This window comes from Cololabis saira, chromosome 9 (genome assembly GCF_033807715.1).
Source record: "Cololabis saira isolate AMF1-May2022 chromosome 9, fColSai1.1, whole genome shotgun sequence".
NCBI classification, from domain to species: domain Eukaryota; kingdom Metazoa; phylum Chordata; class Actinopteri; order Beloniformes; family Belonidae; genus Cololabis; species Cololabis saira.
In genome coordinates this window covers 47985102-48003205 of record NC_084595.1, presented here as the reverse complement: position 1 = coordinate 48003205, position 18104 = coordinate 47985102, and the positions used below count along the sequence as shown (strand labels likewise).

At 46.1% G+C, this 18104-nt stretch overlaps 1 protein-coding gene across 3 annotated transcripts in view; it reads right to left on the bottom strand.

The window, feature by feature from the left end:
- Positions 1–18104, bottom strand: part of noxa1 (NADPH oxidase activator 1) — a 54630-nt gene that overhangs the window by 15774 nt on the left and 20752 nt on the right. Inside the window, exons 8-15 of one of the 3 annotated variants that reach the window (XM_061729703.1) lie at positions 17764–17823; positions 17605–17642; positions 17331–17469; positions 9825–9893; positions 9530–9617; positions 6501–6604; positions 396–538; positions 114–222 (exon numbers count right to left, since the gene is read on the bottom strand). In XM_061729703.1, the coding sequence (XP_061585687.1) occupies positions 114–222; positions 396–538; positions 6501–6604; positions 9530–9617; positions 9825–9893; positions 17331–17469; positions 17605–17642; positions 17764–17823 (750 nt within the window). The remainder of the gene's footprint in view (positions 1–113; positions 223–395; positions 539–6500; positions 6605–9529; positions 9618–9824; positions 9894–17330; positions 17470–17604; positions 17643–17763; positions 17824–18104) is intronic. The other 2 variants (XM_061729704.1, XM_061729705.1) reach the window with 2 other exon arrangements.

The window sequence follows — 18104 nt, the reverse complement described above, 5'->3', positions numbered from 1 at the left end:
CCAATTAACACTAGTCCTTCGCAAACAGGGCATTAGAAACACATTCTTTCTTGCCGCTGGTATATATCTCACAGTGATCCCAATCTTAATTTGTTGTGAGCTAAAATTCTTACTTGGCACCACAGGATAGCTCTGCCAGCCTCAGCCACATCTTGCATGGTGCAGCTCGGCCCAACATCTCCACTCAGAGGAGTCAGCACACGGGAGCCATGCCGTCTATATCTGATGAAAAAGAGAAATAAAAGCTTCTGTGATGTTTTTTTATCCAAATATAAGGTTTTATGCCTGTGCAGAGCAAGAGCTGTTTCCTGTCTTATGTTTACTTTTCTTGCAGAAAAATGGAATGAAGCCCAATATAACTCAAGGAGATACAATATATGTGAGATGAAGTTTACCTCAGGCGCAGCTGAGATGCGGGATGACTCAATTTCTGAGTAATTTGTTCCTTCAGTTCATAGTCTGATATGTCCAGGGGAACAGACAGAGCCACAGTATATGTGTAGTGGACTTTAACCACCACAGATCCTGCTTCTGCTTCCTGAGGCAAACCGGAATGTTAAAAGCAAACAAACAAACAAACAAACAAAAGAATATTTAATATGAAATATATTTTTGTGCTCTTTCAGCATTTTTTCAGACTGCCTGGAATACACTGTTGGAGCTTTGGCTTGACCTGGCCGATACAAATAGCTCCGTTCCCCACAAACTAGTCGAGACAACCCCGGATCGTTACCATGTCAAGTCAAAGTCAAGGTGTACTTTATTTTTGTACTTTGTCAATTCACTATGTAACAAGCATTTCACAGACACCAAATGTACATTTTAAACTAAAACACACATACACACACACAGACGCACGCACGCACACACACACAAACCACACTCACCCTACAATAAATAGACAGACATACTGGTGGACATGTAGGCTTCCAACAAGAAGGGAGTACTGTGGGAACTTCTTCTTGGTAGCTGGTGAGGTAGTTGAAGTCAAATGTGCAATATGAAATAGGCAATATTTAGGGCCCAGTAAGGTGTAGGTGTAATATGTAAGGTGCAAAAATTTGCATCGTAACATGTTCTTGTTTGATAACATGTTTGATAAGCCTTACGGCTTGTGGAAAGAAGCTATTTCCCAGTCTGTTAAGGTTTGGCACACCCTTCCTCCGCCAGAGGGTGCCAAAGCCTGGTCAGGCTTGGCCAGAGCACCCGCAGCGGATCCCAATCACCGTCCCCACACCTGACAACCATTCAGCCTCGTCACCCAGCCTGCTCTTAAGCCTGCCTCCCACAAGCTGCGGTGTCGGATGATTCTCTCCAGCTCAGAGTCCCGTACTCTACCCGTTTTCCTGGACTTCCCTAGTTTCCTGTTCTCGGACCTTCCCTTTCTGGGTCCTTTTGGATTACATTTTCCAGCCGTGAGTTTCCCTCCGGTCTGCGCCTTTGTTGGACTTTCCTGCCGTGTTTTTATGGTCTGTGATTTTGTGTTTGTCTTCCTTCCCTCCTGTGGAGCGCTTTTTGTTAATAAACTTTGTTATACCTGAACCTTGCTCGTGTTGTCCTGCATTTGGGTCCGCCCTCCTTTCCTCGAACCTAACACAGTCTATTTGTGTGGCTACTGCATTCTGCCATTATGTGATTGTGGCAGGGTGCAGGATTGGGGCGTGGTCTGCAGGGGAGAGAGGGAGTGCGGGGGAGTGGCGCACAGGTGACGCGGCTGGAACAGCTGACGGTACACAGGTGTGTCTAATCACTATCTGTGTATTTCAGTAGGTGTGCGGGCCCTGGAGACGGGAGAGGACGGACGCAGAGCGGAGCAGAGGTGCAGCTCTGCGGACGGTGCAGAAGCACAGAAACTCTGAGAAACAAAACTAGAAACAAAAGATTTCTAACCAAATCCCGGTATCTGCTGTCTTGAGTGACCCCCGTAGCAACGAGCAGTGCTACAGTGGCTCCCAACGTAGGGCACCGAAATGACAGCGGAACGCGGAGGAGAGATGGAGCAGACTGTGGCGGCCCTCGCCCAGGCGATGACCGAGATGTCGGCCGCGCTTCGGAGCCAGGGCGAGCGGCAGACGGCCACCCTGGATGCGCTGGCGGCGCAGCAGCAGGCAGGCAGGGGGGGTCGCCCGCTCCTTTTGCGGGGGTGTCTCTACAGAAGATGACTGAGGCGGACGACCCCCTCGCATTCTTGGACACCTTCGAGGCGGTGGCGGAGGCCTGTGATTGGCCGGCGGTGGAGTGGGCGGTGCGCCTCCTGCCGCTCCTGTCAGGGGAGGCGCAGATGGCGGCTCTCGCCCTCCCAGCGGCAGCACGCGCCACCTACGCCCAGGTGCGGCGGGCGGTGATGGACCGGCTGGGGCGGTCCCCGGAGGACTACCGCCGCCGGTTCAGGGAGCTCCAGCTGGGGCCGATGGACCGCCTCTTCACCTTCGCCCACCAGCTCCACGCGGTGCGGTGGCTGCGACCCGGCGAGACGGAGGGGGAGAAGCGGCTGATGCAGCAGTTGGTGATGGAGCAGTTCGTCCAGGGGCTCCCCACCCGGACGGCGGCGTGGGTCCGCTGCCATCGCCCGGGGACCCTGCAGGAGGCCGTCACCCTGGCCGAGGACCATCTGGCGGTCCAGCCGGCGGCCGCAGCAGCGGCGGGACCCGCAGCGCGTCCCATTCCTGCGCCGCGCCGGAGGTTCCCCGCGGCAGGGGGTCCACCAACTAACGCTTTTCCTTTTTCCCCTCCCCAGAGCTCGCACACGGTTCCGCCCGCGCCAACTGACCCTGCGGGGGCCCCTCAAACGCCTGGGCAGGGCTGCTGGCGGTGCGGCCAGCCCGGACACATCAGGCGGGACTGCCCGCTGATGGAGGTGGGCCAGGTGATCCGGGTGGCCGGTCCGCCAGCATCCTCCCCAGACTCAGGAGGGACATACCGGGTTCCGGTAAGGATCCGTGGGGGTATACACTCGGCCTTGGTGGATTCTGGCTGCATGCAGTCGGTAATTCACCAAAGCCTGGTGCGACCCGAGGCTTTGAACAATGTGTCGTCCTGGGTGGAGGTGGTGTGTGTTCACGGTGATGTGCATAAGTACCCCGTGGTGCCAGTGGAAATTCGACACAAGGGGAAAAATCATAGAGTAAAGGCCGCGGTTAGCTCCCGCCTTTTGCATCCTCTGATTCTGGGACACGATTGGCCGGGGTTTAGAAATTTGGTGAGTCAGTGTGTGGGGATGCAATCACGGCAGTCAGGGACATGCGGTATATGTGCGCTGTGCTCAGTGGTGACGCGAGGTTGTCCGACGCTGCAGACGGAGAGGGAGAGGGACCCGCGGAGGCTCCGGCGGAGGCTCCGGTGGAGGCTCGGCGGGACCCGCTGCACTCTATGCACTCTAAGATTTTCCACTCGAGCAGTCTCGTGATGATACTCTACGCTCAGCCTTCGACCAAGTGATACAAATTGATGGTCACAAGGTGCGCCCTGATGCAGCGCTCACATATCCACACTTTGCATTGAACAGGGACAGGTTATACCGAGTGAGCCGTGACACTAAACCTGGCCGGATTATTACCCAGTTGTTGGTACCAAAGAACCGCCGGGAAATGGTTTTCCAGGCGGCTCATTATAACCCGATGGCTGGTCACATGGGGTGCGACAAAACACTGGCCCGCATAATGGACCGATTTTATTGGCCGGGTATTTGGGGGGAGGTGCGCCGCTGGTGCGCCTCCTGTCCCGAATGCCAGCTAGTTAACTCCCCGGCTGTGCCAAAAGCACCTTTGCAGCCGTTGCCATTAATGGAGGTTCCATTTGAGCGTGTCGCCATGGACCTCATCGGTCCATTTCAGCGGAGCGCACGGGGATATCGTTTTGTACTAGTCCTGACGGATTATGCAACACGTTATCCAGAGGCAGTGCCGCTGCGCACCATCTCGGCAACGAGTGTGGCGCGGGCGCTGCTTCAGGTCATCTCCCGCGTCGGGATCCCGAAAGAGATTCTGACGGACCAAGGCACTCAGTTTATGTCACGAACACTGAGGGAACTTTACGGATTGCTGGGCATTACGTCGGTTAGGACCTCCGTTTATCATCCCCAGACGGATGGTTTATGTGAGCGTTTTAACCGGATGCTTAAGGCCATGATCCGTAAGTTCATTCACGAGGACGCTCGGAATTGGGATAGGTGGCTTGATCCTCTGCTGTTTGCAGTGCGTGAGGTTCCCCAGGCCTCGACGGGGTTTTCCCCCTTTGAGCTGCTGTTTGGCAGAACACCGCGTGGGGTTTTGGACCTGGTTAAAGAAAACTGGGAGGATGGTCCGAGCCCCAGTAAAAATGAGGTTCAGCACGTCTTGGAGCTGAGAGCCAAACTCCATACACTGGGGAGGCTGTCACGGGAGAATTTGCTCTCAGCCCAGGAGCGGCAACAACGGCTGTACAACAGAGGAGCCAGGCTGAGAAATTTCACTCCGGAAGATAAAGTGCTTGTATTGCTGCCCACTTCTAGCTCCAAATTACTCGCCAAGTGGCAAGGGCCCTTCGTGGTCACATGGCGAGTGGGGGACGTGGACTATGAGGTGGTGCGTCCTGACAGGGGTGGGGCGACACAGTTATATCACGTCAATCTCCTTAAAGCATGGAGGGAGGTGGTGCCGGTCGCTCTGGTGACGCAGGTAAGAGAGAGAGATGAGTTGGGGCCTGAGGTGCCAAAATCGGCAAATCCAGCCTCGCTCGCTTGTGGGGACCAGCTCTCCACGTCCCAGAGGGCAGACCTGGCCTCGTTGCAGCAGCGGTTTGCTGATGTGTTCTCTCCCTTACCAGGACGCACGAACCTCATAGAGCACCAGATTGTGACACGCCCAGGGGTGACGGTGCGCTCACGTCCCTATCGTCTGCCTGAACACAAACGCAAAGTGGTGAAGGCCGAATTGGACGCCATGCTGGCAATGGGGGTAATAGAAGAGTCCCACAGTGGCTGGTCTAGTCCCATCGTTCTTGTGCGCAAGAAAGACGGGTCTATGCGCTTCTGTGTGGACTACCGCAAGGTGAATGAGGTGTCACGTTTTGACGCGTACCCGATGCCTCGGGTCGACGAGCTCCTGGATCGGCTGGGCACGGCTCGCTTTTTCACGACACTGGATTTGACCATGGGCTACTGGCAGATTCCCATGTCTCCAGAGTCTAAGGAGATTACGGCTTTCTCCACTCCGTACGGTTTGTACCAATTTCGCACACTTCCGTTCGGCTTGTTCGGGACCCCGGCCACGTTTCAGCGTCTCATGGACAGAGTGCTGCGCCCGCATGCTGCGTATGCGGCCGCCTATCTAGATGATGTCATCATCTACAGCGACAGCTGGGCGGAGCATGTGCGCCAGGTTGGTGCGGTGCTCAGTTCACTGAGACAGGCGGGGCTCACAGCCAACCCGAAGAAGTGTGTGGTTGGACGGAGGGAGGTGCGGTATCTGGGGTACCACTTGGGAGGCGGGCAGGTGCGTCCCCAGGTAGATAAGACAGCTGCGATTGCGGCCTGCCCAAAACCCAAGACCAAAAAGGAGGTTAGGCAGTTCTTGGGGCTGGCGGGGTATTACCGGCGGTTCATTCCGGACTTTGCCGATCTGTCCAGCTCCCTGACTGACCTGACCCGAAAGGGTGCCTTAGATCCGGTCCAGTGGACGGAGCAGTGCCAGCAGGTGTTTGAGAGGGTGAAACAGGCCCTCTGTGGGGAGCCGCTCCTTTATACTCCTGACTTTTCTCTCCCTTTTGTTCTGCAGACTGATGCCTCGAACAGAGGGCTGGGGGCCGTTTTGTCCCAGCAGGTGGAGGGGATGGACCGCCCCGTGCTATACATCAGCCGCAAGCTGTCGGAGAGGGAGGGGTGGTATAGCACGGTGGAGAAGGAGTGCCTCGCCATTCGGTGGGCGGTCGGGTCCCTGCGCTACTACCTCCTGGGACGCCCATTCACCCTCTGGTCGGATCATGCTCCCCTCCAGTGGCTCCATCGCATGAAAGATACCAATGGGCGGATCACACGTTGGTATCTGGCTTTACAGCCCTTTAATTTCAGAGGGGGCTCAGATGGCGGTCCCTGACTTCCTCTCCCGCTCCGAGGGAGGGGGGGGGGAAGTTGGCTAGGCCGGACGGTCCCCGGCCTGAGTCGGGCGATGGGGGTATGTGGCAGGGTGCAGGATTGGGGCGTGGTCTGCAGGGGAGAGAGGGAGTGCGGGGGAGTGGCGCACAGGTGACGCGGCTGGAACAGCTGACGGTACACAGGTGTGTATAATCACTATCTGTGTATTTCAGTAGGTGTGGGGGCCCTGGAGACGGGAGAGGACGGACGCAGAGCGGAGCAGAGGTGCAGCTCTGCGGACGGTGCAGAAGCACAGAAACAAAACTAGAAATAAAAGATTTCTAACCAAATCCCGGTATCTGCTGTCTTGAGTGACCCCCGTAGCAACGAGCAGTGCTACAGTGATTAAACCTTACACTTATCAATCAAGTATATCAAGGGATGACATTACCTGGTTGTGTGGTGTATTGGCCGTGTACTCGGGAGGCTCTGAAGTTGGTGGTGCGTGGATAGCAGTGGTGTAGGATGGAGGTGGAGTTGCTGTGGTAAAATGAGCTGCAGGGAGAACACAGTTAATACAGTTTGAGAGCTCATAACAAAAATCTGTTTCATCATACCTAAATACTGTGCTCTTGATTTTGGTGCTCTGTATACATTTTTCTTCATTGATTTTTGACATTGGTTCAATGTTAATGGATATCAACTGTTTTTGCACAACCTTGGCACTGAAGGTTTCATTGCAACGCTTGGCAGCAGTGCCTAAAAAGTGTCTAACCCTGACAAGAGCAAGAGACCACTAGAAAATGTCAGGAAATTTTGACATGGGCATGCCCTACTGCCCATTCATCCCCTCTTGCTGCTTTGGTTTGGGGCTGTAGTGGTTGTGTTCGGGGTGGTTCTATGTCAGTTTGAGGTTTTTATGGTTGTATTGCATTAATTCCTGTGCTCCCCGCAGGGGGTGTGCTTTAGGGTTGTTAATAAACCACAGCCCGTGCTTCGAGGTTGTGTGGTTTAGGGTGATTAATAATGGCCAAAAAGTAGTTTAGGTTTGTTAATAAACCTTTGGGGATGGGGCCATTTGGGAGGCATTTGACTTAAAATTTCCTTAAATCACAGCTTGATGAAACTTGAATATGTTAAAGTCCACAGTGTGCCGAGTCGGGGAACATGTGTAAGATGTCTCTACGATAACCTGTTGCCTAGCAACAAGCGTCCAAATTAAAATGGAATTTTCTTTAAATTGAAAGTTAAATATCGCAAAAACCGTAATAATTAGCATGATGTGGTTGTACGGTCCTTTAGTGCCAATCAGGCCGAGTGTTTGTAAATTTGAACGATGTCTCTACGATAAAGTTCGGCCAAGCAATAAGCGTCCGAATTTTCGCCTTTTTTTTTTTTTTGCTTTTTGGCATATAGCGTTACCACGGTAACACGTATGACTGAGAAAAGTAATGCCCATCGAGGCACGATGGAGACACATCTAACAATATATGCTATGCATGGGTGAACATTGCGGTTCTGGCCGCATTAACGGACGAAAAAACGTGCGGAATAATAACAACTAAAGCTGCAAGCAGCGATGAACGGGCCCTCGAACCCTTGTGCGCATTCAGGCTGCAGTGGAAGCTTGTATGACTTGCATGTAGATTCTTCAGGCCTGGACATTTAGTGGAATACACCACCCACGACTCTCTATATCAAACCATTCAAAAGTTATGGCAGAAAGTAGGAACTATCAGATATTGACCAATCAGAAGAAGGGGCGGGGCTAATTCAGGCCAATGAAGGTCAAATACTCAATACCGAGTCTGATGACACCACCCACGACTCTTTACGTCAAACCATTCAAAAGTTATGGCAGAAAGTAGGAACTATCAAATATGGACGAATCAGATGAAGGGGGGTTGCGCTGTTTGGTGTCTATGGTCACCACGCTTTTGACTGAGAAAAGTAATGCCCATCGTCGCAGGATCTAGACGCATATTTTGATGTATACCACACCTGGGTGCACGTTACGTTACGAAGAAGTGGCATAAATTGCGGCAAAATTACACAATTAATTGAAAATGGCCGACTTCTTGTTCGGTTTCGGCCATGACGCCAAGAGACCTTTCTTTAAGTTGCGTCATGATACAGGTGTGTACCGATTTTCGTGCATGTACATCAAACCGTATTGTGGGGCTTGAGGCACAAAGTTTTCTAGGGGGCGCTGTTGAGCCATTAGGCCACGCCCGTTAATGCAAACCATAAAATATAGTTTAAACTTTAGTGTGTCAGAGTCGCTCCTGTGGTTTCTTGTGCTGGCCCCCCCTTCTCCTCCCTTTTCTCTCTTTTGTCCATGTTGCAGCATCCTTTGCCGGACACCGGAACCTGCAGGTGGTCGTGGGTGGCTTGTAGCTTGCATTACGGAGCACAAGTCTTTCCCCGACCCTGCACCCCAACCTGGGACTTGCTGATTGGGCCGGAGCTTCGGGAGCTGCGTGCTGGCCTGCGGTCCCCACCCCTGGTCATCCCGTTGCTGGCCCCCCCTTCTCCTCCCTTTTCTCTCTTTTGTCCTGCTGGTGGTCGTGGGTGGCTTGTAGCTTGCATTACGGAGCACAAGTCTTTTCCTGACCCTGCACCCCAACCTGGGACTTGCTGATTGGGCCGGAGCTTCGGGAGCTGCGTGCTGGCCTGCGGTCCCCACCCCCGGTCATCCCGTTGCTGCTTCCACCTGCCTGCTGTGCTGTTGCCGTCCCTGACCCACCAGTCTGGCCCTCGGCAGGAGGGTCCCCCCTGATGAGCCTGGTCCTGCTCAAGGTTTCTTCCCTCCTAAAGGGGAGTTTTTCCTTGCCACTGTTTGGCTTAAGGTTTTGCTCCCACTAGGGGAGTTTTTACCTGCCATTGTTTATGTAATAACTGCTCGGGGGTCATGTTCTGGGTATGGGTCTCTGTAAAGCGTCTAGAGACAACTCTGTTGTATTAGACGCTATATAAATAAAATTGAATTGAATTGAATTGAAATATCAAATTTATCGCCAGGCCTGGCTTGCATGCAAAATTTGGGGCACGTTTAGGGGGGCAAAAAGGCCTTCCTTTCGTCTGAAAAACGAGAATAATAATAAAAATACAAAAAAAAAATAAAGACAATACAAATTCCTACAGATACAATAGGGCCTTCGCACTTTAAGTGCTCGGGCCCTAATAAAACTGTCATGAAATAAAAATATACCAATATTATATAATTTGTCATGAAATTAAAAAAAAAATAATAAGATTTTAATTATTTTTGTATTTATTTCATTGTCATATTTACTTAATTAATTGAATATTTAATAATTTAAGTATTTTTAAAATGTATTTATTTATTTGAAATTGAATGAAACAGCGTTCCATATTTGCGATCCTAAAATGTTTACAATACAGACAAGTAATTTAATGAAGGGAAGGGATACATTGAAAAGTCAGGCTTTGCAGAGGTGGAAAGATGGAAATGTGTACCATGTGGAGGCTCTGCAGGGCTTAGTTGGACCTGTGGACGAGTTGGGGGTTTGAGTCCTGGTGGGAGGGGAATTCCACTGGAATCTTTCTATGGGAGGAAAAACCAAAAGTTGTGTGGATTTGTTTGTGATAATGATTATAATCTTATAACTGTAGTCTACCCTTAAGCTCCCTCTCTCAACACAGGTCTATTTACTGTATAAAACTGGCTTGCTTTCTCTTGTTTCCTAAATGAAAAGCCTGATATATTTCGACGAGGCATAAAAAAGTATTATCAGATGAACAAATGCATTACATTCTCCTTTTTGCCTTTGGATCTCTTCACATCTGCAAGTTCAAGCAGAGACACTGGCAGAAGTCCTCTCTGAAAATAAAAGAATAGAAATAGAAATCTGGGTCACAGATGCTGCAAAGGATAAAACAGGTTATTCCCCGCCCTACAACAGTTTACCAGGTGCAGCGTGATACAGGCGTCAATCAAAATAACCATGTAAAAATTAAAACCAATGTGCATTTGGTACCAATTAGAGACCGAAAAATTAGATGCAGACTAATAAATATACGATCGTTAAGCTCCAAGTCTATAAGTAAAGAACAGAAACATGGCTACAGGAGGAAGAGTATGTTAGTTTGAATGAATCAACTCCACCCAGCTACTTAAATCATCATATTCCTCGAAACACGGGCTGAGGCAGAGTAGTAGTGGCGATCTATAACTCCAGTCTTCAAATAAAATCTAAACCTAAACTTATGGGGGTATTATTGTTCCAATATTATTTGTGTGTGCGTAAAAAAGATGTGTCCATGTTATAACGATTCGTATTCGTAATGATAAACATTTGTATGTAAATAAAAAAGTTGTACCCAAAATTCTGCTGTCACACACATGAGTGATACATTATTAGGGTTAGGATTGTTTTTATGTGAGTATGAATCTAAAAGCTGTGAGTGCAAAGTCTTGTGAATACAACTCTAATTTCTACGACTACGAGTTTTCACTGTGAACACGAATTCAAGTTTATGGGTACGAGTCGAAAAACTGTTGTAATGACGTCACAGACAGGTCACAGCATAGACATAAGAAAAATAGAGAAACATATTTTCTCATCAACAAAACATGTTATTTTCTGTCTAAAAAATGGCAAAAATAAGAACTTTATTGATCCCACATAGAAGTAATTAATGTTATATCTGCTATAGAGAACAAGGTAGTTCCGAAAAACAATATATATCCCCCCTCACAAAAATAAGAAAAATATAGAAAAATAGATCAACAAAACAAATTTAAAATTTTTCAAATAACAAAATAACATAATTGAACCATTTTTCAGACAATAAAATAATATTTGAACCATTTTTCAGACAATAAAATAATTGAAAAAATCAGAAAAATAGTTAAAATATGTTATTTTGTTACTTGAAAATTTAAAAATATGTTTTGTTGATGAGAAAATATGTATCTCTATTTTTCTTATTTTTGTGAAGAGGGATATATATTGTTTTTCGGCACTACCTTGTTCTCTATAGCTGATATAACATGAATTACTCCTATGTGGGATCAATAAAGTTCTTATTTTTGCCATCTGAGAAAATTAAATATATTATATTCGGTGCCTAACTGTTTCCCAAGTATATTAGTGCGTGTGTGAATGAATAAATGAGACGTAAAACGTAAATTTCTTTGTAGAAAGGCGCTTTATTAAAATAAATCCATTTACTTGTATTAGTTTACAGCGCAGTCTTGCCACATCCAATATGGCGGCGACTTTGACGCCATATTGGATGTGGCAGTTGGCTCACTCGCAGACGCACTCGATGGGGCGTCTACGTATATATGTCTATGCTGTGACGTCATTACAACAGTTTTTCGACTCGTACCCATAAACTTGAATTCGTGTTCACAGTGAAAACTCGTAGTCGTAGTAGAGTTGTATTCACAAGACTTTGCACTCACAGCTTTTAGATTAATACTCACATAAAAACAATCCTAACCCTAATAATTTATCACACATGTGTGTGACAGCAGAATTTTGGGTACAACTTTTTTATTTGCATACAAATGTTTATCATTACGAATACGAATAGTTATAACATGGACACATCTTTTTTATGCACACACAAATAATATTGGAACAATAATACCCCCATATAAACTCAATTATAATACATTCCAAAGTCTCACACTTAGGGTTAGGGATAGTCTAACACTCCCGAGCTGGAAATCAGAGAAGCCAGTTTTGTTAGTGGTAGTGTTCCGGCCCCCTGCTGGTGCTTATCTAGAGTTTCTGTCTGAATTTCTCAGATTTTCTATCTGATTTATTGATCAGTACAGATAAATTCATCATAGTGGGTGAAATTAACATTCATATGGATGTTGACAGAGATAATCTTAAATTAGTTTTTAATTTTCTTTCTTTAATTCATTGGGCATCTCACAAAAAGTAACCAATTCTGACGCACTGTTTTAGTCATACCCTGGATCTCGTTCTCACCTACGGTGTCGAACCTGATAATCTGTTTGTGTCGCCTGTAAACTCCCTCCTATACCGACCAATATTTAATAACGTTTGAATTTAACATCGTCGATGTTTCAGCGCAAAATAGGAGGTATTATTTTAGCAGATGTTTGTCCGATAAAGCTATTGCTAAATTTAGGGAGGCAATTGCTCATCTTAAGACAGTGGAAAATCCTAGGTTCTACCTCTGCAGATGTTGATTTCCTTGCTAGTAACACTGCTGATTTGTTGCATTCAGCTTTGGATGCAGTTGCTCCTTTGAAAAGGAGGGTTTCCAACCATAGGAGCTTAACTCCCTGGTATAATTCAGATATCCGATATTCCATATAATCTTGTAAGTCTGTAGACTCCTATCGTATCGACTTCTATTGTAAATGGAAAGATATTCTAATAGTTTATAAAAAAGCCATTCACAAAACCAGAACAGCCTATTATTCATCGTTGATAGAGGGTAACAAAAGTAACCCATGTTTTCTGTTCAGCACTGTAGCCAGGCTGACAAAAGCCCCTTTCACACAGAGATTCCGCAATATTGGTGTAAAGAAGTCCTGCCAATACGCCGCCTTTGTTGGTTCACACAGAACCATACAACGCCGGCATAACGCCGCTCCCGTCTGTAAATTCACACAGCATGCCGGCGTTCTGCAATCAGAGGCGTGACGACAGCGTCAGCGTCTAGTGGCATGCCGGCATGCCGGCTGTGTCATTCACACAGACCCCGTTTCGGCTCTGTGACGGCTCTGTGACTACCTCCGCTGCCGGCTTATTGGTGGGGCCACTTGGCCCCCCCATTCCGCCTCCGTGACTTTCACACAGAACAGCGAGGCGGCTTAAAGGCGCAACGTTCCCGCCTCGAACTGGCTGTGTGAAAGGGGCTAAAGAGTCACAACTCTGTTGAGCCGTGCATTCCTGCAGCTCTCAGTAGTGAAGACTTTATGAGCTTCTTTAACAGTAAAATCACGAGAATTAGAGAAGAGATCAACCAGGCCCTGCCGTAAACCTGCCATTGTTTATGTAATAATTGCTCGGGGGTCATGTTTTGGGTTTCTGGAAAACACCTAGAGACAACTTATGTTGTAATAGACCAGGGGTCTGCAACCTGCGGCTCTTCATCCTCCTTGTAGCGGCTCTCTTTGGCCTTGAAAAAAACCCCGAACATAAAATAATGATATTCCTTCATTTTTAGTCATATTATTACTTTATTTTGTTGGGAAGTTATCTTGGAGTTTGAGTTGATGCCATCTAATTTTAAAAGAACTATTTTTAATTTCTATATTTCTATATTTATTTTTAAAGCTGCAGCTACATTTTTTTATTTATATTAAAGTGGGGTAGTTTTTATTTTACTTTTACACAAATATGGACTGAAATAGGCTTACAGTTTACAGTTTAATTTATTATAGTACGCCTACAAATGCACTGCACTTCTGTTGTTATATTTAGGGGTTGTAACAGCTAAAATAAATAAAAGATGAAACTTTTAAAATCTCTGTTATTTCTTATGGTTCCTGAAAATATTTTTTGTAGAAGTGGGTGCAAAATGGCTGTTACACCCGCAAACGTAATAACGCCCCACAAACGTAATACAAATGTACAGCTTTGAATGTAATAATCCCGCAAATGTAATACATTTCCCACAAACGTAATAAAATGTGCCTACTGCAAACGTAATACTGAATTTCCCACAAATGTAATATGAGACAAAATAATGATCATTGTGGTTGTTGTTTATTTGTTTACTAATACACCTGCCAATAGTGACTGGATTGTTGACAAGCAACACACACACACACACACACACACACACACACACACACAGAGAGCTCGTATGATTTTAAGGGCTATGGCTACGAGCCTATGCTGGTGGCTTATGAGCCAATGTTTGAACCATTTAATGTCTGCATATCAAAAGCCAAAAACTTGAATAGGTAGTCCATTCTTTGAAGTAGGCCTAATAAAAACATTTGTCAAGATTTAAGACTGGTCCGTGTTCTTTTTGATAGTTACATGGGCCAAGACTGTCTGAACACTGACAATTAAAGGCTTGCAAATAAATAATGACTGGTGAACTTAAATTAATCTACCCTATGTGAATGCAGGAAAGTGAGAATTGCCATATAGGCTACGGTAAGTACCAGAAAATTTCCCAATGTTACATTATGTTACATTATTTTAAATAAACGGCCTTCCAATTAAGTGTGATATAATTGTTGATGATTTGTTGCTGCAAATAAATGAATGTATGGGTGTGCACCAACACTGCCAATCAGAACAAAGAAGACGCACAGGCAATGGTCACTTCGCGGTAAAACAGGCTACAACTTTTCACCCCTTTCCCGATAAGTCAGTATGATGTATTTTGTATCTATTAATTCATTGAAATCTCAAGATATATGATGGTTTCACGGCAGTTTTAAAGCTCAGTCTGCTATATTGTCAAATGTGTCACTTTTCCTCTTGATAAATTCTCAATACATATTACAATAATGAAATACCAACAGTGGGAATTTTATTATACTGAGAGAACTCAGCTGCACAGAAATATAAAGTGCTTGTTGCATTGCACATTCACTACTGCCTAAGAATAAAAGATTTATACCAAATCATATTTGTGTTCTCGCAGGTTGAAGATGAATCTCCGCGTAACGTTGATTCTACTGTCCACACTCTGTGTGATATGTGCTGGAAAAGGCGTACGCCCAATGGATGATGAGACCTACAGTACTATACTTAAGGTACTCAAGGGGGAATTTGATGTCCCGGTTGCAGACAGGACGAAACTCAACGGTCAGCTTTGGTCAGAGTATGGAGAAATAGGGACAAGTATTCCTTGAGTGCTGATGGAAATTCCATTTTGTGCAACAGGAGGTTAGTCGTGAAGAAATCTGATATCTCAGAACTAGCTAAGAGAGGATTCGATGCCACCAAAGGTTCTAATGCGCGAAAAGTAAACATCAGACTGAGAGAGAAGTACTCTGGATTGAGTGAGAAAACAGTTCAACAAGCATTCGATTCATCCAGACAGTGCCAGTTGCTGAGAGCAAAATTCCCGAACAGACCACCTCTGAAGCCAATAACAGCCAAACATGTTCAGACAAGACACCAGATTGACCTAGTTGACATGACAGGATAGAAAATTACCCATGGCAGATCAATCTACAAATATATCCTCACTGTCCAGGATGTGTTTAGTAGGTATTTGTGGCTGAAACCATTAAAGGGGAAGAGCAGTCATGTAATCGCTCAGCATTTGGCAGACATCTACATGGAACATGGACCACCTAAAGTCTTACAGCATGACCAGGGATGTGAATTCAAAGGTGCAGTAAAAAGGCTTATGCAAACCATGCATGTCAAGGTAATCCAAAGCGCACCATATCACCCTCAAAGCCAGGGGAAAGTCTAGACTCTAGAGAATGCACAGGGCATTACGAAAGAAGTTACTGTATGACCTCATACATATTGGGTCATACTGGGTCAGTCAACTTCCTAAATATGCTCAAGTCCTCAATGAAGATCCCAAACGACCCTTGGGTTGGATGACACCATTTAAAGTTTATTATAGCCGTAAAAGCAATAACATACTGATGGATCAAGGCACCCAACCATCACCGCACATTGTAGAGGGCAGTACGAATAATGCAGACACAGTGCTTCCTTCAAAGAAACAAAGGGATTTATTTGAAAAAAAGAGAAAAGAGAAGAGAAGAGCAAAAAATGCAACTAAAGCCACTTTTGCACTAGTATCGGCTGAGCCCGGCTCCGCTCTGCGCGGTACGGCACGGTTCCACACGCGTGTTTTCGCACTGCCAGGGGAGAAGCGGGCAGGTTGTGGTGAAGCTGCTGTGACGTACTCGATTGCGCAACCGCTTTGTTCATGTCGGCGCTGATCAGAAATCAGCTGGAGCCGGGAGCGGCTGAGAAAAAAACAGCCCGTCTACATCGCTTTTTTAATTTTTTCTCGACAGCCACCAGGTTTATGAACATCTGCACCTCAGAGTTGGATCACCAAACAGACGTTTTGCGCTTCATAATAAAATCGCTGCGAGCCGCGGGTCGCTCTCGCGCTGACTCCCGCTTCCTGATTCAAACGTCTGACGGCCCCGCCCCCCGACTAATCAGAGGCGCGGAGGGTGGTGACGTCCCCGCCCCCGACCAATCGGTGGCGAGGAGGTGGTGACGTCAGAAATAGTCCCTGCTCAGCCCGCTTTCAGAACCTCACTGAAGTGGTTACAGAAAAAAGTATCGACTTGGAGCGGCTCTACTCGTTTCAGCCCTAGTGCGAAAGCGCAAAACGGGTAGAACCGAGCTAAGGTGGTACTAATGCAAAAGCGCCATAAGAATTGTAACGAGCGAATGGTTCGCAGAGCATGTAACGCAAATCCTCCATCTATCATGTTAATGATGAGGTTTTGGTAAGAATTAGGTGCAAGACCCACAGATTGACAAAGAAACATGCTATTCTGAATGGAGTCATTATGAAGAGGAATCTGAGACTGTCAAAGTACAAGGTTAAATTTTCACCTCCAGGGAAAACAGATTTTACACTCAAGTGGTTCTCGGTGAAAGACATCTGCAGTGTCACCAGACATGAAGAACGGAGGCGACAAAGGTCAAACCAAATAAAGTACTTGATCCTTTATACACGTGAGGACCGGTTAGAGTCGTTTAGGTCATCCAGTCTCTCCATACAACTGGATCCAAAGCCCGATGGTGATTGCCAGTTTGCAGCACTTGCTGACCAGTTGATGCCCTTTGGGATATTTCAGTCAGCTACAACCCTTAGGCAAGAAATTTGCATTCAAATCCTCAGACAACACAATGAATCCATATTTCTAATTATGTAGAGCAGGGGTCTTCAACTAAAACTTTAAGAGGTCCAGTTAGAGAAAATGTCCAGTCCAGTTGTGACAGTGCAGAAGCCTATCAGAACAACACCACAACAATTGCCAATTTTAAAGGCATTACTTTTTTTTGGACAGGCAATGTATTTACACAAAACACAAACAAGTAAAGTGCATCAAAATATTTTGAGGTAACTCCTTGTTGCAGTGTTGACTTTATGAGATCTATGTATGTAGTCTAAGCTAGTTCTGCTTCCCTCAGGAGAAAAGAATAAAAAAAGGAAAAATACTGCTTTAAAACTTCTAATTGTGCAAATGTACCACCAACTTCATTTGTGTTTCTCCATTTTAAACATAAAGGGGGGAAATGCTTTATCTCACTACCTTATATAAAATTAATCTGAATCCTCCATATTGGACTTGTTACATATATCCTCTTACTTGTCCATCGTGTATGACATTTATCATGCCATCCCGGTCTTCCTTTCCAAATAAAAACACCATGGCTCCTCCTGGCACAGTTAGCTGTTCTGGGCCCCGGGCCATGTAAGGGGCCAGCACACGCATGTATCGAGAATCCCTAAAACATTAAAAAAGATTCACACATATTAAGGTATTGCTTTATTTCCAAAACGGTTAAATACTAATACTAATCCACACATAGTGATATTTCCAGTTCATGTGAAAAGAATTGTGTGATTTCATTAATACATACTGATTTTCATCTGTCTTGGGTTCATAGAAACCAGGTTTCTGTCACAACACAGAGTGGCAGTTACCATCAGGAGTGATTGGTAGCAGTATCATCATTTCATCATCAATATTATCATCAATATTATTCTGAAAATCACTGAAATCACTTTAAGAGATTTACCTGCTGTCTCAGTGGTTCAAAACCTCCAAAATCATCATTGGGAATCATAGAAGAAATTACCTGCAGCAATATAGTATCAGACCTTAATAAATACTGTGCATGAAAAGTTGAGGGATGACAACACTAAAAAACAATTACAATTACATCCCCGATTTAATGGCTTGTAGATGTCACGGTTTTGTGGCTTTCTGTTTTATTTTGAAGCCTGTGTCTTTGTGTTTGAGTTCTTGTTTGACTTTCCTGTGTCCCATCGGCCCTGATCGTCTGCACCTGTGTCTCGTTAACCCTTGTGTATATTGGTCTTGTCTTTCCTTTGCTTCCTGCTGGTCCGTACTGTTTCC